The 24,189-nt window shown below is 64.0% G+C and overlaps 2 protein-coding genes across 9 annotated transcripts in view; both read left to right on the top strand.

Moving 5' to 3' along the window:
* Positions 1-9,281, top strand: part of ANK1 (ankyrin 1) — a 68,008-nt gene extending 58,727 nt beyond the window's left edge. For 2 of the 8 annotated variants that reach the window (XM_026658413.1, XM_026658410.1), the window contains 6 exons: positions 614-686; positions 1,404-1,686; positions 3,546-3,629; positions 3,894-4,046; positions 4,323-4,444; positions 7,037-9,281. In XM_026658413.1, coding sequence (XP_026514198.1) covers positions 614-686; positions 1,404-1,686; positions 3,546-3,629; positions 3,894-4,046; positions 4,323-4,421 — 692 coding nt within the window. In that variant the 3' untranslated portion in view covers positions 4,422-4,444; positions 7,037-9,281. Of the gene's footprint in view, positions 1-130; positions 687-1,403; positions 1,687-2,578; positions 3,136-3,545; positions 3,630-3,893; positions 4,047-4,322; positions 4,445-7,036 lie in introns of those variants that run through there. The other 6 variants (XM_026658396.1, XM_026658390.1, XM_026658400.1 and 3 more) reach the window with 5 other exon arrangements.
* Positions 9,282-11,500: 2,219 nt separating this feature from the next.
* NKX6-3 (NK6 homeobox 3) lies at positions 11,501-14,390 on the top strand. The gene is made up of 3 exons (XM_024203371.1): positions 11,501-11,870; positions 13,733-13,902; positions 14,169-14,390. The coding sequence occupies exons 1-3, from the start codon at positions 11,501-11,503 to the stop codon at positions 14,388-14,390; spliced, it is 762 nt and encodes a 253-aa protein (XP_024059139.1).
* The last annotated feature ends 9,799 nt before the right edge of the window (positions 14,391-24,189 follow it).

Raw genomic sequence — 24,189 nt, 5'->3', positions numbered from 1 at the left:
CTCTGCCCTGGACTGTGACACAGGGAGCGCAGCGCTGCCCCAGGGGCTGGGGGCAGCGTGGGCCTGTCCCCTCCTCTCCGTGTCTGCGGAGAACGGCTGCTGCAGCTGTTGCCTCTGTCTGCCCCCGCAGGTTACACTTCGCTGCAGGATGAGCTCCTCTCCCCTGCCTCCCTGCAGTACACGCTGCCGTCCCCGCTGCGTGCAGACCAGTACTGGAACGAGGTGGCCATCCTGGACGCCATCCCTATGGCCCCCACCGAGCAGGACGCCCTGCTGGAGCTGTCCGACATGCAGGTGTGGTCCTCGGGGCTCACCCCCTCGCTGGTAACTGCCGAAGACTCCTCCCTGGAGTGCAGCAAGGCCGAGGACTCGGACGCCGTGAGTGAAGGCCGCTTCCCGGGGCAGCTGCTGGATGACGTGCACGGCCCGGACCACCTGGGCTCACTGGATCTGGCTGAGGACGACACAGTGGATTCAGATGCCATGAATGGCCTTATCGACCTGCTGGAGCAGGAGGAAGGTCAGAGGTCAGAGGTGAAACTGCCAGCCTGTGAGCGCCAGGCCGGGCTGGCGGGGGAGCAGGGCTCGGAGGATGAAGTCTCTTTTGTTTCAGGCCAGCAGAGGGTGCAGGCCAGGATCCTGGAGTCGCCAACTGTGAGCCGAGTCGTGGAGAGGAGCAAGGGCAGGTAATGCTCCCTGGCCAGGCTGCCTGGAGCTGGGCAGGGCAGCCTGAGGGACCCCTGGGGTGCCCATGCCACGGGGCAGGGCCCTGGGGGAAGGTGGGCAGTGCAGCTGCTGTGCCGTAGGCCCCCGTCTGAGCATGCTGCCCCAGAGAGCCGGGTGCGCACTGGGCCAGGGGAAGGACTGGATCAGCCAGGGAGCTGCCCATGGCTTTGGGGAATCCCTCACAACCACCTGGGGTGCCAGCCCAGCTCCAGGGGATGGCCGTGGTGCTCTCGTTGGCAGGGAGCTGAGCTCCCGACGAAGGTGCTCTGCCAGGGCGGAGGGCTGCCTGGCAGTCCCTGCCGCTCCTTGCCATAGTGCCTGGGGCAGGCAGGGGCAGGGCGTGCCTGACCCTGTGTAGCATGAAGGGCCTGGCTGGCCTCTAGACCAGCTCCCGCCCCTTCCTCACCTACTCCTTGTGCCATCAGACAGGGCGTGGCTGCCCGTGGGTGTCTCTGGAGGGCGTCTGTTGCCCCGTGGGTGGGGTGGGAAGTAGGATGTAGGGCTAGTTCGAGATCCACATTACAAACAGGGGCTCCAAGTGCAAAGGCCGGTCAGGAGGGCCGACAGCCTGTGGGGGGCAGGAGAGCGAGGCTGGGCCCACACGGGGGGCACTGTGCCGGAGGGTAGAAACTGACGGTGTCTCTCTCTCTGTCCTTGTTCCTCTCTCTGCTGCCCAGGCTGAGGGACTGGAATGCAGAAGGCTCCTTTGTCTCCTGCCTGCAGGACCTGCCTGAGGGCTCCTGGCAGGAGGGGGTCCCCAGAAGCCCACGTCTGCTGCCCAGAGCGGCCCCTGGTGCAGCCCCCCAGGGGAGGGGCCAGGAGCAGGTTCTGGGGCCCCCGGCCGAGCATCTGCGAATCGACCCCCCCGAGGAGAGCGACTGGCAGCCCCAGCACACGAGGAGCCAGGACTACAGCCAGTGGCTGGAGGAGGCGGATAGCAGCTTCTTCAGGCAAACAAGGGTACGAGGGTGGCAGTGAGAGCCAGCCCCCGGGGGCTGGGCATTGCAATAGAGCCCACTGGCTGGAGCCCCCTTGCTGTGTGTGAGGCCCACGGCGCCCTCGCCGGGGGCCAGAGCGCACACAGGAGTGAACGCCAGGCTGCCCTGTCTGGGGAACCTGCGCTTCTTGAGTAGAGGCACTAGAGCCTGGTGATCTGCCCAGCAGCTGGAGTCCCTCAACAGGATAACCCATGCTTTGGACAGAGTGCTGGGCGAGTGCCTCCCGCTGCCCTGCCCCCAGCTCCGGGCACTGCCCCCTGCCAGCCTCCCTGCCCTGGCTCCTGCGGGGGAAGGGGCCCAGAATAGCCTGGCTTGCGCTAGACCCAGGGGTTTGATTTCACATATGAGCCTCTGCCTCTGTTCTTCATTTATAACCCAGACAGCCACCCTTCATGCTTCCTAATTGGGTAGCTCCCGGGGCGCCTGCCCTCTCCAGGTCAGCCAGCACCAGGCATGGAGAGTCCAGAAATAGAGCTGGCCCGGATGGCCTGGGGCAGGGCTGGGGTTTTGGGAATCCTGCCGTGGCCAGGCAGAGCTGGGCAGTGCCGGGGCAGGGCTTGTACAGAATGGCACGTGAGCAGGGTGGGCATGGCGTAGCAGGCCCTGGGGTGCTGCGGGGTGCCCTGGACCCACTCCTCCCAGAGCACTTCCCAGGAGCCCCAGGGTGGGGGACGTGGGAGGAAGAGCCCTGCAGTGAATGCAGCGATGCTGGGGGCTGGCTGGCTTGCAGCCCCTTGGCTGGAGTCACTGAGGGGCTGTGTGACTTCTCCGCGCTCCTTACAAGTCAGCTGGGGGGTGAGAAGTCCCGGCCCCAGTCCCCCGCAGGAGCCTAGGCTCATATCACCCATGCTGCCCTCCTGCCCCCTCTGCAGCCAGCCCGCAGAGGCACTGGGAGGTGGTGGCCCCCCCTCTGCCTGCGGGGGAGGGGCCACGGCTGTCAGTCTGAGGACAGATGACTTTGACAGAGCTCCGAGTGCAAAGGACAAACCCACCTGCCTGCCCAGCAAGTGGTGCAGCCGGCTGGTATGCAGCGGCTACAATTACAGCAGCCTGCCCCAGGCTGTGCGCAGAGCAGGGGGCAGCCGAGCCAGAGGCAGGGTGCACACGCCCCACCGCAGAGCAACGCCAGGACTGGGATCTAGGCTCTGGGCTCGGCAAGTGGCCATGCGCTTGTGGCCGTAGCAGACGCACCATGTTGGCCTTCCTGACCCAGCTGCTGATCACCCTGGTGCTGCTGGGCTTCTTCCTGGTCAGCTGCCAGAATGTCCTACACATTGTCAAGGGCTCTGTGCGCTTCCTGCTCAAGCACGTCCACCAGGAGCTGGACAAGGAGCTGGGCGAGAGCGAGGGGCTGACGGACGACGAGGAGTCCATCTCCACCAGGGTGGTCCGTCGGCGTGTCATCGTGAAGGTAACACGGGCGGGGAGTGGGAGCCCCGAGGCAGCGGGCACTGCCCTGCCTGTGGGGCTGTCGCTGGCCCCAGGGGAGCCATGCAGAGCCAGCCTGGCTTGGCACCTCCTCTTCCAGCTCAGGGCGCTGAGCCTGGCTCGTTCCTGCCTGCACAGAGTGTAGCACTAGTGTGCCCTGGCGCTGGCCCTGCCCCTGCGCTTCCCAGTGAGGGGGCTGGCAGGGCCGGGGGCTGGTGGGGTGTGTGCAGGGGGTTGGCAGTTGGCAGGGAAGTCGGATTTGGTGTCACTTATGCAGGGGCTGGGGGCTTTTGCACTTGGTGCCCCGCAGTGAACACAAGGGGCTGCCCGTGGGGCGTTGGCTCCCTGCCCTCCCCCTCACTGCTCGCTCTATTCTCCCCTCTGGCGCTGCAGGGCAATCAGATTCAGGATATTCCGGGGGAGCAGGTGACCGAGGAGCAATTCACTGACGAGCAAGGCAACATTGTGACCAAGAAGGTGAGTACGGGCCAGACACAGAGCCCCCCAGTCTCTGCCCAGCATCTGCCCTGCTCTCCCTGCCCCCAGGGATGGATATTCTTCCCTGGAAAAACCCCTCCCCCAGCCCTGTCTCAGGGGAGCAGCGTGCCCCAGCGTGGGGTGCCGATGGCAGGGCAGGGCTGAGCGGGAGTAGGACCGGCAGGGTGCTGTGGCCGCGTCCCTGGGGGTGTCTGGGGCCTAGCCTGGCCTGTGGCAGGCAGCTCTAATGCCTGCTCTCTGCAGATCATCCGGAAGGTGGTGCGGCGGATCAGCGCGGGCGACGAGGAGAAGGAGGTGATTCTTGAGGGCTCTCTGCAGGAGCCCCAGGAGCTGGAAGCTGAGGCAGATCACTTTATGAAATATGCCATCCTGCATCAGGACAGTCTGGGCACCAAGGTACAGAGCCTGCTCCTCTCCCGGCCCTTCGCTAGCTCTGGGCAGCACAGCCATGCACCCAGCCATGCAGGGCTCCCTGAGGGCTCTGGCTGGATCCTCCCTGGCCTCCTCTCCTTCCCTGTGCCCTTCTGCTGTACCTCTGGGGCTGCGAGGGGCCACGCTTCCCACCTTGCTGCAGCCTTCTCCTTGCCAGCTTGCTCTCCTGTCCTCCTCCTTGTCCTCTCTCTGTCTGTCTGTGTGACGCCTCCTGCTTCCTCTCTCTGCTGCTCTCCCCAGGAGGAGGCGCGAGGGCACGTCCCAGAATCGGAGCTGATCGGGGGCAGGATGGGGGCTTACATAGTGAAACGAGCCAGCCTGAAAAGGGGAAAGCAGTGACCCCCCCCAGGGCCTCTTCTGAGGTAATGCCATCTTTGTTCTGACTACAGATCCAGCTCTCTGTGCCATGTGCCCTGCATGGAGCCCACCCAGCCACTGTGCGCTCCCCCGGCCCAGAGGGGCAGGAGACACAGCTGCTCCATTAGGGCATGCTGGAGAATAAGCCCAGAGCTGGCTGCCTCTTCCCCTCTGCTGCCAAGCCTGCAAGCCCCATGCTGCTCCTGGGGAAGGGGGCTGGCTTCTCTGCACACTGCACGCCGTCTGTCTGTCTGGCTCACATGGCATTCCAGGGGAGGGGTGTGTCAGGGTGTCATCTTGGTTACGACAGCTAGGGGGATTGTTACCCTGGGTTACAGTGTACTGTGGGGACCGCCAGAGGCGTAGCGAGCGCCCTCCGTACCCTCCGACCGGAGGGGGCCCCGCAAGGAAGGGGGCCCCTAAAAGTGGCAAAATAAATACCGCATTCCAGTTTCTGCATTGTAAGGGGCCCCGCCCGGACATATGTTTGGAGGGGGCCACCGTTTGGAGGGGGCCACGTTCTTTGTTGCTACGGCCCTGGGGACCGCAGTGGTGTCACCACGATTACGACAGCCAAGGGCATTGTTACCCCGGGTTACAGTGTACCATGGTGGCCAGGATGGTGTTACCATAGTGACAGCATTCCAGGGGATTGTAACCAGTAACTACAGCCTGCAGTGCTGTGGAGATTGCCCGTGGCACAGTCCTTCCCTGCCAGCTCTCGGGCTGAGCTTTGCCCTCGGCCCCACTCCCCATTGCTCTGCGTGCTCACCTTGCCGCTTGCAGAGGCCCCGGTGCCGCTGCTATAAATAGCCCCGAATGCTGCACCGGTGACAAGTTGCTGACATCCCAGCCTGTCAGGCAGCCCCTGCGCTGTCAGCTGTGACCCGGAGCTTGTCCTGGAGCCTGAGTCTGGGGTCGGGTTTCCTGGAATGAGGTGCCACGTGCCCGGGAGCATGGGGCTGACACACGGCAGCTCCTCCTCATGTCAAACACCTTCCTGGCGGCTGGGTGCCGGAGGGAGCTGCGCATTGCCCTGGGGGAGGCCAGCCCCTGCTCATAGCACCCATAACTCACAGCCGCTTCCGCCTGCCACATGAGCCGCTTGCACCCGCAGCACCCATTGGGCGTTGCTGTCTGGCAGTGCTGTAACATGCCATGCAGGACCTTCTCGGGGGTGTCATGAGGGGCTCTGGGCACCAGAGGGCAGCAGGGAACCTACAGCTTGCAGGCGGCTGCAGGTAGGGCTGGGGGCTGTGAGCAGTGGTGGGAGGAGGGTGCAGGCAGTGGCCCATGGCTGGGGGGGCCATGTGCCCAGGGTGGAGTGTAGGGAGCAGGCAGCGGTGAGGGAATAGGAAGGTCAGTGTGCCCACGGCAGGTATGTGTGCAGTAGTGAGGGGGCGGGGGGCTGCATGCCCGTGGCAGGGTGTCTGGTGCATTGTTCCTGGGTGGCGAATGGGCAGAGGGGGCAGCGGGCAGTGCCTGCCGATGACAGAGATGGTTGATTTTGCCAGCGGGGTGGAAGCACCAGGCTCCACTCCCACCAGGATCTCCCGGCTGCTCAGGGCCTGTCCCCAGTGACGTCTGCGTGGGTCTCAGAGCGCTGAGCCAGATCTGGCAGCTGGCTGCCAGGGCCGTGGGGCGAGCACAGGGCTGGTGCCTCCTGCATTGCCCTCGGTGCGGCTTGTGCGCGGGACGCCGTGACTCTGGGTGTTGGGTCGTTTCCTGGCGCTGGGACATCGCTTCCGTGGCCCGGCCCAGCCGGATGCCTGCTTGGACACGGCCTGCACTGCTGTCCCTGCCATGCTGCGGTTCCTGCTCAGAGGCCAGGGGGCTGATCTGCAGCAGGACCCCTTTCCCAGCTGCCTCTATCCTGCTAGAGCACAACCAGGCACCGACTGAGCCGGGGGATGGGTGCCTGCCCCACAAGGACAGGCGCTCCCTCGGGTCTCTGTCGTTTGTGCCTGTGCTGCCGGAACACAGGTATCCCCCTAGCTCATTTCTCTGCAGTGCTCCTGGGAGGGAGTCCTGGGGCTGGCTGTCCCCGGGGGCAGGGCCTCCCTGCTCCCTCAGCCGTGCTCTGCGAGCTGCTGGTCTGGCCCAGCCAGCTGTGCTGCCTGCACTGCATTCACCACCACACCCTGCCCAGGGACCACCTCCCCTCCCAGACCACCACAGGGCAGTAACCGCCAGTCCGTGCATTCTGCCTCACGCCTCTGCATTCCCCACACAGCCGCCTCGGCTGAGCACATGCAGACAGCCATTGCCGGGGCCTGTTCCCTTTGAGCCGGTAGCTGACTCCTACTGTTCACAGCTGTGGCTCCAGGCCCTGGGCAATGAACAGGCAGGGGCTGGTTTCAGCCGGCATCTGGCCCTTTGCTGGGTGCTGCAGCGTTGGGTGCCAGAGGGTCTCACATCCAGCCAGCTGCCCCCCTCCCTTTGTCCCTGCCCCCAGCACCAGCCAGTCTCTCTGAGCTGCTGTGGCCATGCCTGTAAGTGGAGCACTGGGTCATGCCCCCAGCTCTGGCCTACTGCGCTGGGGGGGTCCCCAGCAGGGCGCTGTTTGTAACCCAAGCTCTGTCTTTTCTGTCCTTCAGGATCTCACCTCCACCCCGAACCACTGAACTGCAGCCACGTGCGGCCAGCCCCGCGAGGAGAGGCGAGGCGAGAGCGGACAGGCGACGGGAGCAGGGCTGGCTGTACACGTTGCTCTAGGCTAATGGCATGACTTCTGTAAGAGACTTACTTCCCGTCCTATTCGCATGATTGACTGACTGCCAACGCATGAGCCACAGTTCTTACTACGGACGGGGACCCCAGGAGCCAGCAGCACCCGGGGCAGCGTTTCCCTGGCAGCGACAGGACTCTGCTGCGCGCACCCTGACTCCGGACGGAGGCTGCGGCTATGAAGGGCTGCCCAGGGCGGGGGCGTCAGCTCCCACCTATCCCTCATGTTGTCTCTTGGCTGGGTTTTGCTGCTTCATCCCCTTCCAAGGAGTGTGTCGGGAGGGGGGATGTCAGAACCTAAAGGGGCTGCGGTGGGAGGGCCGAACTGCAGCTCTCGAGGGGGCGCCCCTGGCAAGGGCAGGGGCAGGGGATTGGCTTGTGGCTGCCCTGCCCCTGTCTCTCCAGGAGCTTCCCCCAGTGTGAGTGTGCAGCTCCCAGCAGCACTGAGCTCCTCGCTTGTGTTGAAAGTGTAAACTGTACAGTACTCAGCCTTGTGTATATGAACAAATCAATACTATGCAACGCCCGAGGGCACGCAGCGGTGTGCAGAGCACTGCCCGCTCAGTGCCCGCATACCTCGCCGGCTGTAGGACAGGGATGGCCCCTCAGCCCCCACCAGGGATGAGCTCTGGCCAGTGCAGCTGGGAAGCTGGAGGTGTCAGAAGGCAACAGAGCCAAACCTCCCAGTGTCAGCCTGGCGCTTTTACTCCCCTTGGCCTTGTTCATTTCCTGACACCCACCCGGGGCCGGGCAGGGGGCCGGGGCACCTGTGCCAGCCCCTGCCCACTTTGGTTACAGATGGAGCAGAGCTGAGGGCCTCCCACCAGGCCCTGGTGCCCCGGCGCGGAACGGGCAGGTGGCGAGCACTGGCACAGCCCAGCACCTACTCAGCCCATGCTTGGCTCTACCCAGCACAATGGCTGTTCAGGAGAGATGCAAGGAAACAGCAGTGGGGTTTGCACCCCTGTCCTCTGCACCATTCGTGAGGCCCTCCAGGGTCCCGCGGCCTCTCTGAAAGGCCAAAATCAGCACAGCCCCCGTGTCCCCTGACCCTTCCAGGACCAACCCCCAGTGCCCAGGGCAAAGGAGGCCCATCAGAGCAGCTCTCCCAGGCTCTTGCACTGCGTCGGCACCAGAAACCCTACTGCTGCAGTCCGGCCGGAGGAGACAGGGTCATCCTGCGACCTGGAGTCTCAGCCCCGGGCGCTTTAACTGGGGCCAGCAGAGCTCTGTCCCAGGCTGGCCCCTTGGTTCAGCTGTTCCTGCCAACAGCTCTGTCCTGGCAGGAGGCTGGGGGTGGGGTGGGGGGGGCAGCTACCTGGGCTATTTAAAGGCGCTCAGTAGATGGAACCTGTTGTGACGTGTGTGACCCCAGGCGGGCTGGTAGCAGGAAGGGGGTGCTGGCTGCCACGTCCCTCACCTCCCCTAAGGGTGCAGGAAGGAGCCAGGCAGAAACAATTGGACTTGCGCTTTCCCCAGGAAGTCGCCATGGCCCCATCTCAAAGGGGCTGACGTGTTTCCCGGTGGCAACACCCAGGCCGAGCCCACCACTGGAGCCGGGCTGCAGCCGCCATGCCCAGCAGGCCTTGGCTGGTGGGCATGTCTAGTAGAAAAGCCCTCTGCTCCCCTGCAGGCTGAGGAGGTGGGGTAGCTGCAGAGACGCGACTAGGCCAGCCTTCTCCTCGGAGAGCAACAAACCACGTAGGGTACAGACCGTCCATCCATAACCCTCCGCTCTGTAACATAACGTCCCTAGAATGGCTGACTCTGATAGCATCTCCGTAGAGTCTAGTGCGGGCCCCCTGCTTTGGCCTCTATACTCCGTAGGGAATGCTCCACTGCACTCGGCCGGCCCCGCGGGAGCCGCTGCTTCGCGCTCTGATTGCTAGTAGGAGCTGGTAGGGGCGGGGGCGCGCTCGACATGACGCCTAGAGAATGCTGCAGGCTGTGCACTAGACGCTTTTTAGAAGTTTTAAAATAATTTTATTTCCTTTTTTTACTGTTATGACAATGAGCCTTTTGGCTCTCCCTGCCCCCATCTTAGCCTCTGATGTATAGACCATTCTCCCTAGACACCAGCTACCAGACTACAACTTAATAAAGAAATCAACACGAGCTGGGCCTTGTCTCTGCTTCTCTGCTGGGGGCCAGGGGTGTCCTGGGCAGACAGCAGCTCCCTCCCTGGGTTCCCCATTGCCTGGCCAAATGGAAGGAGGGGGTAACAAGGCTGCAGATCTGGCGGTCAAGTCCATGTCCTGCCGTGCATGTACACCACTGTCTTCCCCGCTCACCAGGGTGGGTGGGAGGGAGAGCTGCAAAGAGAAAGGTGCCCAGGGCAGCAAAAGATTCAGGTCTGCTGCCCCAGCACAGGGCGGTCCCCTTGAAGGTGGGACCCAGCAGTGGCATCCTCTGGGGATGTGCCGAGGCCTGGAGGATCGATATCCTGGTGGGACACAGGGTAGAAATACCCACCCGGACAGCACCAGCCCTGTGCGGGGAATGACGTCACCACCCCTGCGTCTCCTGCTTCAGCTGCTGCCTTGTGGGAGGGCCACCCGGAGGCACAGCCAGGTGCACTGGCTGCTTTCACTGTGGCTGCAATGGCATCTTTCCTGTGACCTTCGCCTCCCACCCCCGTCCCGTCAGAACAGTGGGGACTGGCCCATGGCTCTGGCCATGTGGGCACCTGTGCACAGAGCCCCGTGCGCACACACAGCAGGCGTCTGGCTGGATTGAACAGCACCAGCTCGAAGGAGGGAGCTGGGCACCAGCTTCCTGGTTGGTGCCATTTGTTAATCATGTTTTCCTGCCTGGGCAGGGGAAGGGTGTATTTGCATGTGTGCACGCATGACTGTGCATGCAGGGATAGATGTATGGCGGGGTGGGGGGGCGTGTGCAGGACAGGTGTGTGGCTGGTGACGCGTGCAGGGACAGGTGTGGTGTGGGGCGCGTGCAGTGACAGGTGTGGCGGGGTGTGTGTGTGCAGGGACAGGGGTGGCGGGTGGCGCGTGAAGGGACAGGTGTGGCGGGGGCTGGCAGGCTGGGGCGGGAGGACATGGCTTGTACAAGTAGGGATGAGTAATACTAGAAAATGGAGCCCCCAGGCTGGGGCAAGCGCCCCCCACAGTCATGGAGCTGACACACCACAGGAGCCAGCTGTGGTGCCTGCAGAGCCGTGCGCTGCAGCCCAAGGGATGAGGCCTGTTGGCTGCTCGCACGGCACCACGGATGCTGTCCAGCAGCGCAGGCGGCTGCGTGGGCCCTTGGGTCAGACAGGGAGCGACGCGGCCTCTGCCCTGGAACCCCGCAGGGCCCAGGCGCCAACCACAAGCCAGCAGGCACAGGGAGCTCCACCCCAGACACATGCGTGCCCCCTCCGTACACACAATACCCCCCATACACACCTGCACAACACACAATAGCTCCGCCCCCCCGCACACACGCTCTATCACATGCAGCCCCACCATGTACACACCAGCCATGAACAAATACTGGTGCACACAGGTATGGAAACCCCCCCCGGCTGAGGCTGGGGCGCTGCACACACAGGCAGCCCCATGCGCTGTGCACACAGACAGACATGCACAATCGCCTACACCCAGCTGCACACACGGCTGCGCACCCTCTGGTCCAGACAGGCCGATGCTCACTGACCCCGTGGCCCCTGCACACACCTGCATGGTCCGGCCCTGCCCTGCCCAGCCTGGGCTCTGGGCCTCGTCCCTCACTGTGGCCAGTGGGCGCCCAGGCATGGGGCAGCCAGGCGCAGCCCGAGGAGCTCTGAGCCCAGCAGCAAGCAGCTGATTATTTTTTTACAGCTAATCTTTCAAATTGCAATTTGTCTGGGACGAGCCAATCCAGGGCCTGCCCTGTCACCCAGCCAATGGGAGCTTAGCCCCAGCAGCTCAGCCAATCGGGGCCCAGTATTCTAATGGCCCACACCTTTATCAGAGAAATGTTGCTTCTCCTGAAGTTAAACTTCTGTGGCAGGGACCTGGGTGCAGGTGCTCTGGGGTCAGCCTGGCCAGCCGGCCCCGGCATCTCATGGGCTTGGGCCTCAGCCCTGGACAGCACCTGGCAAGGTGCTCCCGGACCAGCCTGCCCCCCAGGAGCCCGCCTGGGTCACGTGGCTGCTGTGGTGCCTGCTGCCTGGGCAGTGCCAGCAGCTGACGCCCAGGCTGGGCTGTAGGGAAGCAGCAGGATTGTGGCCAGCTGGCACAGCCCCCCACTGAGCCGGGCTGCCTGGGATGGCTTTGCTAGCACGTGGCACGCAGCTGGGGCGCTAGGGGCCGGCTTGGTGCATTCGCTGGCCTCTCCCAGGGCGAAGCAGCGCCATGGACTCCAACCTGCAGGGGACATTCCTGCTCAACAGCCCCTCGCTGGCCCCCTTCCCGGAGGCAAAGGCCCCCATGTGCCAGTACGCGGTGCAGAACTCCTTCTACAAGCTCAGCCCGCCAGGACTCAGCGCCCAGCTGGCAGCCGGCACGCCGCACGGCATCACCGATATCCTGAGCCGGCCAAACAGCAGCCTGCTCTCAGCCTACCCCCACGCAGGCGGCTTCAACGGCCTGGGCTCCCAGCCCGTCTACTACGGACCCCAGGTGGGGCCCTTCGCCAAGGCAGGGAGTGACTACCCGTCCCGAGGCAGGGACTGCTGGGCAGACCCCGGTCAGGACTGGCGAGGAGGCCGACCGTGCAGCAGCAGTAAGTACCTGGCGCGGCACCGCAGCTGAGGGGGAGGCGGGGGGCTGGCAGGAGCCACACGCTGATGGGGCCCCACGGGCTTGGCAGCATGAGGCCAGATGCAGAGGTTTGGCTCAGCAGGCCCCACCAGCCCATGCCCCTACCACCAGCCCATGCCCCTACCAACTGCCCCAGCCCAGCCCGCCTGCTCCCCACAGCCCGGACTCTGCTCCCTGCCTGGGCAGCAAAGCCACCACTGCTCCCACCCTGGGGCAGGTGCCAGGCGCTTGGGGCAGGGCCATCCCCCACGGGACCGTGCTGCTGGGGCGGTCAGAGACAGCTCACCAGGGCCCAGCCCTGCCCCCTCCACTCTGCCCAGCCATGACCCACTCCGAGGCAGGGCTGGGAGGGCCCCGGAGCTGTGCTCAGAGGCTGGTGAATGCCCGTGCTGAGCACCATGGTGGGTGCCTGGGAAGGATGGCAGGTGACAGCACAACGGCTTGCCTGGGCCACTGCTGCTGGAACCCGAGTCACTGTTACGCACCAGCTGGGGAGAGGCGAGGAGAGGTTAGAGCCGGACTAGGGCAGGGCAGAAATCAGTGTCCTTCCTCCCGCAGGGACAGAGCTGAGCCCCCCAAGGAGAGGGGCTGAACCTCAGAACCCTGAGCTGGGAGCAGAGCCCCCCTCCCCCTGCCCCCGCTGGGCGCCTGCACGGGCGGGACCGCTGCTCTCTTTGTCACCAGTGCGAGCTCCAGGACGTGCTGCATTCAGCCCACGGGCAGGGAGAGGAGCTGGCTCAGGGACCACCTGGCTCAGGGGAGAGGGTGGGACAGCAGGACTGGGGCAGAGCCTGCCCCCCCCCAAGGGATGAGTTGGATGAGCACTGGGGAGAGGGGGTTGATTGATCCCCACCCCTGTGGGGGCCCTTAGGGGCTCAGCACCCAACAAGGACCCGGCATGTGGGTGCCCCGGAAAGCCTGGCCCTGCAGCCACAAGCCCCTGTCCCAGAACCCCACAGCGGCCAGCATGGGGGGAGCCCAGGCCCTGAAGGACGGGCTGCCCTGGGGCACTTCCCCAATGCTCACCCTAGCACAAGCCCTTGGGCCACGAGTGGCTGCTTTAAGCCGGCCAGAGCAGCTGGCCCTGACTTGGGAGCAGCCAGGATGGGCGCCTACAGGCGAATGGCCCACTGGCCGCATCCCCCTGGCCAGCTGGGCGAGGCAGCGTGCGCGCCCCACTCGCTGCCGGGCATCGGGGTGCCCTGTGGCACAAGGGCGCTGGGCCTCTCAAGGGCATTCGGTGTCACTCGTGGGGGTGGGGCTGGGACCGCGTTTCCCTGATGGAGGCATGGGGGCGGAGGGGGCCATCCCATGTGGTAGTGATGACAGCATCCGAAACAGGCCCAGCAGGTGCCAGACCCCACTCAGGGGACAGAATGGCGTGCCCAATACAGGGCGTTACTGTCACCCTGGGGGCTGGGGGGACAGGGAGCAGCCCACTGTGGGGGGTGTTACTGTCACCCCAGGGGTGTGTGTGTCCTGCTCTGGAGGGGTGTTACTGTCGCTCTGGGGGGGTTACCAGCTCCCTGGGGAAGGCTGCAGGGCACATTCCCCTCTGGGGGGTTACTGTTACCCGGGGGGCATGAGGCATGTCCTGCTTGGGGGGGGTACCGTCACCCCGGGGAAAGGGGGGGCTGTGGGCCACAACCCACTCCGGGGGGCTAGCGTTAGCCTTGGGAGCGGGGGCTGCAGGCACAGCTCCCCTGGGTTCCATTAGGGCCCCTTGCGTCCTGCCCAGCCACGCCCTCTGGGGCAGTAGGTGCCTGGCTGGCCAGCTCACGCGGCACCAGCCCCCCACACTGACCGGTCCCCTCCCTCTGCCAGCCTCGGCTCACCTGGCCGACAGCATCCACAAGAAGAAGCACACGCGCCCCACCTTCACCGGCCACCAGATCTTTGCGCTGGAGAAAACCTTTGAGCAGACCAAGTACCTGGCAGGGCCCGAGCGGGCACGTCTGGCCTATTCCCTCGGCATGACCGAGTCGCAGGTGAAGGTGAGTGAGGGCCCAGGGCCAGCGCTGGGACTCAGGGGCCGGGCCGCCCAGGGCTGTCTTGTTAAAGGGGCCAATGGAGACTGACCCGCGACCCCTCAGGGCCAGGCTGGATCCTTAGGCAAACTGGCCTGTGTGGGGCGCTGGTTTGCTGGGCAGTGAGGGGCCTGGCCAGGGCAGCTGGGGCTCGTCACCCCCCAACAGCAGGGAGCTGGGATGGGGGCCCATCAGCTCAGTACAGCCTTAACGCGCTCCCCATCCCGGGCCAGGTGTGGTTCCAGAACCGACGGACCAAGTGGCGGAAGAAGAGCGCGCTGGAGCCCTCGTCCTCCTCGCAGCGGGCGGTGGGCGAGCGGGCCGCCTCTGAGACCGAGGACGACGAGTACAACAAGCCCCTGGACCCCGACTCGGACGACGAGAAGATCCGTCTGCTGCTGAGGAAGCACCGGGCTGCCTTCTCGGTGCTCAGCCTGGGAACCCACAGCGGCTGAGCCACCGGCCCCCTGCAGCGCCTGGCACTGGCCCCGTGCCCGAGACGCCTGTGCACCACTCTGCACGCCGGCTGCTCGGAGCCAGAGACACGCAGAGCAGCACCCGAGCTGGCAGGGGCTGCTCTGAGCAGGAGGGGTTGAGCCGTGAGGTACAGGGTCCTGGAGCCTGCCTCCTCCCCAGCTGAGTCGTGAGGGGACAGGAGCAGCCCTGACCCCACAGGAGCTGCTGGCGCAGCCTTGGGCCATAGAGTCAGGCTGCGAATGGGAAAGGGGGGGCTCTGCCTCTGTCCCTGCCCCACGCTGGGAGGGGGCTGCTCCCAACCTGGGCAGGAGGGAGCCGGGCTCCAGCATGTCCCGGGCTGTTTGTGTTACAGACCTTGCCGGGCCATGAGCAGTGATGAAATAAAAGTCCCAGGCCCCTCTGCATCTGAGCAGTTATTTGACTGTGGCGCGTCCATGGGTGCAGCTGGCTGGGGCGGTAGCGGAGTGTCGACGGCTGGGCTGCCGGGGGGGGGGGGGGGTTTAAGCTGTAACCCATTGAACCCCCACACTGAGCAAAGGGTCCCTACGGGGGCTGCACCAAGAGGCGGCTGGCCTGGGCCTCGGCTCAGAACGCAACCGGGGGGAGGCGCTGGGGACACTCACTGGGGAGCAGCCAAAAAGACGCTGGCACGCAGTCCTGACAGCACTGCTGTGGGGAAGGGCGCAGTCCTGGAGCCGCCAGCACTAGATTCTTGCGGGTACATTATTTATTAATTAATTAATTTGAAGTTTGACCTGGGGCGTTGCCCCATCTTTCCTCATTAGCCCAGCCCTGCTCTCTGCCCCATGGACTCAGCAGGCCCTGCGTGCCGTCACCCTGCTCCCGCCTGAGTCAGCGCCGGTCACTGGGGCGGGCGAACCCGACCCGCGTGGCTCCCTGGCCCAGATGCACCCGACCCACGCGGCTCCATGCAGGGCGGGTACTGTGGCAGGTGGGGTTTGAAGCCGAGGCCGGGCCAGCGGCGGTTACTGTGGCACTGTTCATGCACAGGCACTAACGCTGTGGGTGCTGCTGCCCTGAGCCACAGAGACCCAGCCCAGCAGTAAGGGGCGATGGCCATGGGGTGCTGGGGAGCCGCCCAGACAGGCCAGGAGCAGCATGACCAGTCCCAGGTGAGAGGTTAGGCCAACAGCCACAGAGACACTGTTATACACCAGCCTCTCCCAGGCGGGGTGCTGTGGGGAGCAGGGTCAGCACCCTGGAGTGGGAGGGGAGCTCTGGGTTTCTTTGCAGCAGGTAGCTCTCGGGTGCTCAGCGTACCCTGAGCTACTGCATGAGGCACCAGTTCAAAAGTCGCTCGTTAGGCCTCTTGTTGGAACATATTAGCAGCAAATAAATACCATTTATCTTGGGGCGGTGAGTGAAAGCCCATTTACCTGTCGCAGCCACACGATTGATGCTGTGTCAATAGCAAAGGAGTGTTTACTGCCACTCCAGCCTGCGCATGGCCTCCGTCCACCCTGTGCACAGGTCACAAGCGGGCGTGCGCAGAGCAGCGTGTGTGAGCATGTGCGCGCTCGCCCATGCTAGGCCCCAGGCCAGCTTGCCCAGCCCCTCTTGGGCACAGCGCTGCCTGCAGGGCGTGTATGGGCTGCCCCCAGGGGGCTGGGCTGGCCTGCGCTCAGAGCTGGAGCCAGGCTTGTTCTGAGGTGCACCGGGGGGTGGGGGTGGGCTACACACCATGTGTTCAGTTGAAGTACTGGCACAGTCCCTGCACCAGGGGATGTGTGCAACACTTGTGCAAGCATGCAACATTCCCGTGTAAAAACGGGTCTCCTGCTCCTACTGCACCAACCACGGGCTGGCCAGAATCTGACCCTGCATCCACGGGCCTGGGTGCGGTAGCCCCGGGGAGGGGGTAGTTTGGGGTGGGTGGGAGGGGGAGGCTGTTGTCGTACAAGCCAGCCCCACTGCAGCTCTTTTCCCATGGGGTTGGGCTTTCCTCTCAGTTCCAGGCATCGCAAACTGGTGCAGGGGGTTGCAATGCCACTCGGATTTGGCCTGGCTGCCCCCCGTCATGCACAATAGCGCTGGTGGGGAGCTGGCCACAGCCCCACAGGACAGGAGCTCCCGCTGCAGGGTGAGGGCGGGGCAGGCTACCGTTCCACTGCCCGGGAGGGATTAAGGTGGTGATGCCAGGGCAGAAGGTGCTGTGGCAGGTGCCAGGAGGGCGAGGCAGTGGTGGAGGAGGACGCTGGCCTGACTTTAGGTCCCTGGGTGAACCGCAAAAAAGACAGACTGCAGTTGGTGGGTCACCTTGGTACACAGTTTGGGCCTCACGGTGTTGCCATGCCAAGGCAGGGGGACGGGGGGCCTGGCCAGGTGCATGCGATGGGCCTGGGCACCCCCATTTGTGAGCCATGTGTGCGTCACTGTGCGCTAGCAAATAACCAGCGCCGATAAGCTCGCCCACTTTCCAACAGTGCGAGCCAATAACGGCGGCCAGCTGGGAGCAAACACGCTGCAGCGTCCCGGGGAGGAAATCGATCGGAGATAAGGTGTTGTGGGCCCATCATATAGCGATTAGTACAGGAGGGGTGGGGGGGACACCTTTAGCCAGGCAGCACAGCCCAGCTGCCATGACCCACTTGGGGCTGGACCCCAACGCACCCCCAGGAGCCCCCGCCAGTCCTCACGGCCCTGCACCCACCGCCAATGCAATGCAACCCCAGGGTTACAGCACAGCCTGTCTGCTGGTGCCACGGCACGGCCCCCCTGCCCAGCCCCCCCCGCCACGGTATGCCCCGCCCCAGTGCCACTGCCCAGCGCCCCCCATGCCACGGCCCCCTGACGAGACCCCCCAATACCACTGCAAGGCCCCCCCCAGTGCCACTGCCCAGGCCTCCCCATACCATGTCCTGTCCCCCCCCACTCAGCCCCCAAACCCAACGCCACAGCATGGACACCCGCCCCTCCCCCGCACAGTCCGGCCACCCCAATGCCATGGCCCAGCCCCCAGCTCCACTGCACAGCCTGGCCCCTGAACACCCAACCTGACTCTACAGTAATCTCCAACACAGCCCCAGGCCCTACAATGACCCCCCCACCCCCACCCCCACCCCCGGCACAGCCTGGCTCCTGGCAGCACCTCCCAGGTGAATGACGGGCTACAGCAAAATCTCTGCCCTGGAGCTACGGGGGATCCTGTCAGGGTTGGGGGCGGCCCCAGGGAACTCCATTAGGGGAGGGGGCTCAGGTGACAGGCTGAGGCCTGCGGCATGGAGACTAACATGGCCCCATGAGCCTGGCCTGTCCGCATGTGTGCCAAGCCCCGGTCCCCAGGGCGCTGCCGCTGGCTGCCCAGCCCTGGTGCCAGCGCTGCTCCCAGGCCAGGGAGGACTCCGGCCCCGCCAGGCTCCGCTGCTGGCTCCAGGCATACGGGCGCCGGTGGCCAGCCCTGTGCTGAGCCTAACAGGCCGCACGGCCCCATCTGGAGCATGCATGAGCCTGGCCAGGTGAGTTGTGACCATCCGTTGGGACAGAGCAACGTAACTGTCCTGAGCCCCCTCCCCGGGAGCCGATGCCCCTTCCCGCAGTACCGGGCTCCCGCTGGCTCTGGCCCTGGCATCCCTCCCGTTCACCTTTGGTCTCCACGTGGGCCCTGTGGCGCCTGCATTCACGTACCTCCCTGCTGCCAGCCTCTCCCTTGGTGCCGCTCCTCCTTGAACTGCCCCGGCTCCCTCATTCTCTCACGTGAGGGGCTGAGCCCAAAGCCAGGCACCCGGCAGAGAGGGACTCTCCCTGCCCTGCAGGCACAGGCCTCGCAGGCCCCTCGGCTGGCCCCACTCTGAGCACAGCCCCCACCCCCTCAGTGGGGTCCCCTGGTTGTCTGGGGCCAGCACCCCCGTGCCCTCTCCCACGTAACGAAGAGGTGCCAGGGGCAGCAACCCTGCCCGCCTTGTGCCAACCCCCACTTCTCCTGGGAAGCAGGTGGGGCTGAAGGAATGCCAGCAACAGAAGCAGCCCCAAAGAGACCCAGGGGAGGCCTCACACCAGCGTGCCAAGAGCATTGTGCCCCGGTCCTGTACAGAAACTCAGGTAAGCTGGTGGTTGGAGAAGCCAGGCCCAAGGAATATGGGGCTCCCCCTGCAAACTCCTCTGGTCAGTGGGTTCTTGGGGATCTCGGCAGCCCTGAGCCCCAGAGGCAGCCGCTTGGCCAGGAGCCTGGGCTCTGCTCTGCGAGGAAGCTGGCGGGATATTTTTTTGACATTTTCTAAGCTGCCCGGTGTGGCTGACAATTTTTAATGTACTAACTGCCTGGTCCAGTGAGCTGATTAATTGGTGCTGGGGAGATCAATACAAAACAGAAAATTAAAACAATTTTAAAGTGATTAAGTAGTTTAACACCTGTCTGCTGCCACGTCAGCACCGGGAGACAAATAAAGCAGGTGGCAAAGGGCCTCCTCCAGCCAGGGAGAGTGACAAATAGCAGCTGTAGCCAGTCCGACCCGGCTCGGCTCCTCTGCCTCAGCCCTTCCAGAGAGGCCGGCTCTGCCCCACGGATAACTGTGCTGCCAAGGAGGGCTAGCTCACGCCCTTCGCCCCCCTTCCAGGCCCCCTCATCACCCTCTGGCCTAGCCATGCTCATGTCTCCAAGCCAGGCGACACAATGGGGCCAGAAGCCCCCCCTCCCACGACAGATCTAGATGTGCAGCCATTGACTGGACACTGCATAATGGTGCTGCTCTACCTGCCCTGGGTTACACCTGGGCAACAGGATGGCAGCCCCTCCCCCGGCCATGGGGCTCAGACAATGTCCATGGCTAGGCAGGCCCCCCCTACCCTGAAAAAACTAGTCACCCCTTCCATTCCCTCGGCCCCCGCCTCCTACGCCATCCACTGGTCACCTGCAGGGAGCTCAGACTGCTGGGATGGGTGTGGGGGTACCCTGCTGGTACCTCACTGCTGGAGAGAAGCTCACAGAATCTGAGCTGGGCACTGTGCTGGGGGAGCTCACAGCAGGCTGTCAGTCCCTGAGTTTGCAGGTTCCTCCTTTACCTCCCGATCCAAGGCCGCAGGAGTGGTCTGTGCTCAGGCCTGCAGGGCCGTGGAACACGGACGCTGCCCAAGTTAGGCGTTCACAGAAACGCAGGCTGGCAGCTGCTCCGAGCAGAGAACCCTGACGCAGACAAAGTTTCTCTGGCCCCCAGCTCCCTGGCCGGCTGGGCTGGTTGTGTTAAAAGGCGATTGTTTGCGGGTGGTGAGCGCGGGCAGGCAGGCTGGCCTGGCAGGCAGATGGATGGTGTCTCCACTTCAATTCCACATCCCTTTTCTCCCAGACAAACCCCGTCGGATTTTCATAAATCAAAGCGCCACACTGTTTAATAAAAATTTATTGACTTACAAGTGATTATTTATCAAAAGGCCATTAATAGCGGCTCCCGGAATGATGTGTTACAGGGTGGTGCAGGGAGACTAATAGGAAATCAATGCCGGCAGCAGGGCAGAATGTAGATGAGGGGCCGAGTGCCCCCCGTCCCCATCTCCCCACTGCTGCACCAGCCAGAGCCAGCAGCAGCTGCCTTGTGGGCCGCCCAGAGCGCCCCCTGTTTATTTATCGTTTACAAATGAAATGATCGATACTTTTAATCTAGAGCTAAATTTATTAACTTTCCCATCGGAGAGAGACATATTGACTGGGGCCACAGGAAGGGGGAGCGTGCCAAGATGGATGGTAACCTGGCCAGCACGCACCTTGCCTGCCAGAGCCTGCCCAGGCAGCAGGCGGGAGCAGCCATCCTGGCTGGCAGGGAAGACATGGCGCGTGGCTCTGCAGCATGGAGACACTTGCAGCACCTAAGAGCTGAGGCCAGGAGCAGGGACCCCCAGACACCACCACGGTGGCCTGTCTGCTCTCCTTACCCTAGGGGGGGCAGGACCAGGGCCCTGTAATGGTGAGAATGAATGGATCCCTGTGATTAGGCACTCCTGGGGCCAAGGTGTCACGGACTCACAGATCGTGCCCACTCTTGGCCCCGGCGGTCCGTGGGGGGTGCCCCTTTCAGTGCGACAGCCCTTCTCGGGGGTCCACTCTCTCTCAGGGTCAGGCCCCTCCACCTCCTGGAGCCGCACCTCTCTGAGCCTTAGCATGTCTGTCTCTGCCGTGGGTCCCCTCAGGGAGTCCACTCGCTCTGGACCCCCGGGGCCTCCACCCCCGAAGGGGTTAATGCAACCCTGTTCTCTAGACCGGAGTGACTCTCAGCCAGCATAAAACAGGAGGATTTATTGAGAGTTGAACACAGCACAGGAAACTCTCAGGGCCTCAGGCCTGGCCTCCCTCAGCCCAGCACATCCCAGTCTCTCTGCAACCAGGTGGGCTCTGCCTGCTCCCCCTCTCCAGCCCAGAGCCCCCCTGCTTCCCAGCTGGGCATCTGAGACCCCGGCCCCAAGCCCTGCCTCTGTCCATTGTCTTCTCTCCAGGTAAACAGGGTCGTAAACCGGGGCCTCCTCTCCTCGCTTCTGTCCTCTGGCTGGAACCAGCTGGTTAGGTCACTGGCTCCTCACTCTGCAGGCCATTGTCCTCACACTGGCCAGAACCAGCTGCGATTCCTGAGCTGGGTCTCCGGGTCCGGTCGCTGGGGTATCCATCCTCCAGGCCATTGGCTGGGGTCCCACGTTCCCTCTCCGGTCCTCTGTAACAACAAACTCCCTCTCCACTCACCTCATTAAACCAGTAACACCCAGGGAAACTGAGTCCCACCCCCTCCGCATGCAAACCATTGAAACCCCACCGAAAACAAGAAAACAAACAAGAAAAGCCCCCACTTTGTCACACAAGGCCATTGTCCGTAAAGAGCCCCCCCCCCCATTGCCCCTGAGAGCAGGCACTTCTAAGCCCCAGCTGGGGCCTGGCATCAGAGCCACGGTGCCCAGGTAACCGCGCTGGCTAAGGGGGTGCTGGCAGGCTTTGGCTGTCCACGTGTTCCGAGCCCAGCCCCACTGCGTGGAGGGAAGGATCCAGCCACTGCTTTCCGCAGCCCCACGTGCCAGGCCCACACATGAGCAATGCCTGAGAGCTGCAGGAGGCCTGGAGCAGGCAGTGCCCCCCAACCCACGCTCTGCAGTCCTGGGTATCTGCTGTGGAGAGACCTGGGAGAGGCCCAGCAGGGGGGCCAGGTATCGGGGGTGGGCACCAGGACTGGAGCTGCATGGGACTGGGCCAGGCTGGGGGGTGCTGCCGTGGGCAGGGCAAGCTGTGTGCCCACCCCCCAAAGGCTGCTCCCCTCCCTGCAGCAGCTAGTCCCCTCTCCTTCCCAAGGCCCCGGGGCAGGGCTCTTTGGCGTGTGGGGGAAGGGCGCCCCCTGCAGGGCCCGGACAGCGTGCACTGCCGGCTTTAGCCCGATTCGCCGATTCCCCCGATCGGGCCCCGCGCCCAGCCGGAGCGCGCCGAGTCCTGTGGTCCAGCTACCCCAGCCGGAGCGCGGCATTCCCGCGGCCCCATCCCCCGGCCGCAGCGGCGTTGGCTCGGGAGGTAAAGGAGGAACCGGGAAACTCAGGGAGAGAAAGGACTGTGAGCTCCCCCAGCACAGTGTCCAGCTCAGATGCTAGTGCTGTGAGCTTCTCTCCAGCAGTGCCCTGCAATGCCTCGCTGGGCCTCCAGTGTGATAGGCTTCTGCATAACAGTGCCCTGTCTGTGCCCAGCCAGGCCCCCAGTGATCAGAGTGGCAATAAACTGTCCATGCCAGTCTGGGCTCCCCCGGCCGCAGCGCGGCAAGCCCCGTGGTCCCGCAACCCCGGCCGGAGCGCAGCAAGTCCCGCGGCCCCGATTCCCCGGCCGGCGCGCGGGGCATCGGGGCCGCGGGACTTGCCGCGCTCAGGCCGGGGGATCGGAGTCGCGGGGTTGCCGCGCTCCGGCCGGGGTTGCGGGACCGCGGGACTTGTCGCGCTCGGGCCGAGGGATCGGGGTTGCTTGGCTCCGGCCGCGGGAGCGGGGATCGGGATCGCGGGACTTGCCGCGCTCGGGCCGGGGGAGCGGGGCCGCGGAGCTGCTGGACTCCGGCTGGGGGATCGGGGCCGCGGGACTTGCCGCGCTCCGGCCGGGGGAGCCCAGACTGGCATGGACAGTCTATTGCCACTCTCAGCACTGGGGGCCTGGCTGGGCACAGACAGGGCACTGTTATGCAGAATCCTATCACACTGGAGGCCCAGCGAGGCATTGCAGGGCACTGCTGGAGAGAAGCTCACAGCACTAGCATCTGAGCTGGACACTGTGCTGGGGGAGCTCACAGTCCTTTCTCTCCCTGAGTTTCCCGGTTCCTCCTTTACCTCCCGAGCCAACGCCGCTCCGGCCGGGGGAGCGGGGCCGCGGGAGAACCCCGGCCGGCGCGCGGCAATCCGAAGTGCCCCCGAAGACTGGGCCGCCGCCCGGTAAGTACAAGCCCCAGGGATCAGGCCCGCACTTGCTAAAGACAGCCCAGAGAGCGTGACATGACCAGGTGTGCACATGGAGGGCCGGGTCCCTGCAGCAGTTCACAGCTGAGGCAGGGGAGCCTGGGAGACAGCGAGAGTCCAAGGGCCAGCAGCACGGCCAGGGAGAGCTGAGCCTGCAGGGACACCTCTGTGGGGCAAAGGCCTCGCTCACACCTGTCAGCAAAGGCTCAGCAAGGGCCCTGCCCCTTCCACCTGCTGCCTGGGTGACTTGCTCAGCTCCCCCCAAACAGTGTCCCCATTGTTCACACATTGTCCACTCACACTGGCTGCCGGTGGCCCCTCTGGGTACACAGGTGCCCTGGCCAGGGGTGCCTGGTGCTCATGGTGACCCCCCATGTACATGGGTCCCAGGATGGGGGAGCCTGGTGCTTACCCCAAGCCCTGTAGGTACCCAGATCCTGGGATGGGGTGGGCCTGGTCTTCACACTGACCCCTGTGCCAGGGCCGGCTCTAGTTTTTTTGCCACCCCAAGCAAAACAAATTTTGGCTGCCCTCCATCCCAGCCCTGGGCTCCTCACCGCACCCCCCTGCTGCCCCAGCCCTGGGCTCTCCCCCCCACCCACACCCCCTGCCGCCCCAGCTCTGGGCTCCCTCATTCCTCCCCACCATTGCCCCCCCACACACCTCCTGCCGCCCCAGCCCTGGGATCTCTCACCCCCTCCACCTGCACCCTACTTCTGCTACAGCCCTGGGTCACTGGTAACTCGCTCCCACGGCAGGTCATTCAGCAGGGATTTTAAATGTGCACAGAACACAGACAGGACTGGTTCCCATATGGTTACAGAACTGCAGTAAAGTGGAACAATTTTCAGCTTGTGTGATTGGAGGATATCTGGATGCATATTATGTAGGATGACTGTCCTACATAAATGAGGAAAAGTTGAGGTGCCTTTATTATTCTTTTGTTCCACTCTTTCTTTCTATGGGGAATTTGCCAATGCACTATCACTGTCTTCTTTTTAAACAAACAAACAAACAAACAAACAAACAAAAAAGGCAGTGGCTGTTGAAAATAGCAATTCCAGTCCAGTCCCAATTCCACTGGGAAGCATTTCTTGCTCAATTTTATCCTACTTTTTCTACAGCAAGTTACAGTGGATCAGTATATTTGATTTGGGAGAAATGAAGTAACAGCTGCCCAAACTGAGCTTGAGCACTCCTGAATTTTGAGGTGTTCAAATCTGGAAGGCAGGTGCTGGGGGGCTGTGGCTCCACAGGGGAGCATGGCAGCATGTATGCAGCAGTGTGTCTGGCGCAGCGCGGAGCCAGACACGCTGGCCTGAGTGGCACGGTAAGGGGGCTGGGGGGTTGGATGGGGCGGAGGTT

This window comes from Terrapene carolina, unplaced genomic scaffold (assembly GCF_002925995.2).
Source record: "Terrapene carolina triunguis isolate 2854851 unplaced genomic scaffold, T_m_triunguis-2.0 Scaffold53, whole genome shotgun sequence".
Lineage (NCBI taxonomy): Eukaryota > Metazoa > Chordata > Testudines > Emydidae > Terrapene > Terrapene triunguis.
Note: the sequence above shows the minus strand (reverse complement) of the source record. Positions and strands in the feature narration are given on the sequence as shown.

What these genes read in the sequence shown, in the direction of transcription:
- NKX6-3 (XM_024203371.1), top strand. Translation starts at nt 11,501, where the DNA reads ATGGACTCCAACCTGCAGGGGACATTCCTGCTCAACAGCCCCTCGCTG. An exon ending in AGGCCGACCGTGCAGCAGCA is followed by an intron (nt 11,871 to 13,732) that starts GTAAGTACCTGG and finishes TCCCTCTGCCAG; the next exon opens with CCTCGGCTCACCTGGCCGAC. An exon ending in TGACCGAGTCGCAGGTGAAG is followed by an intron (nt 13,903 to 14,168) that starts GTGAGTGAGGGC and finishes ATCCCGGGCCAG; the next exon opens with GTGTGGTTCCAGAACCGACG.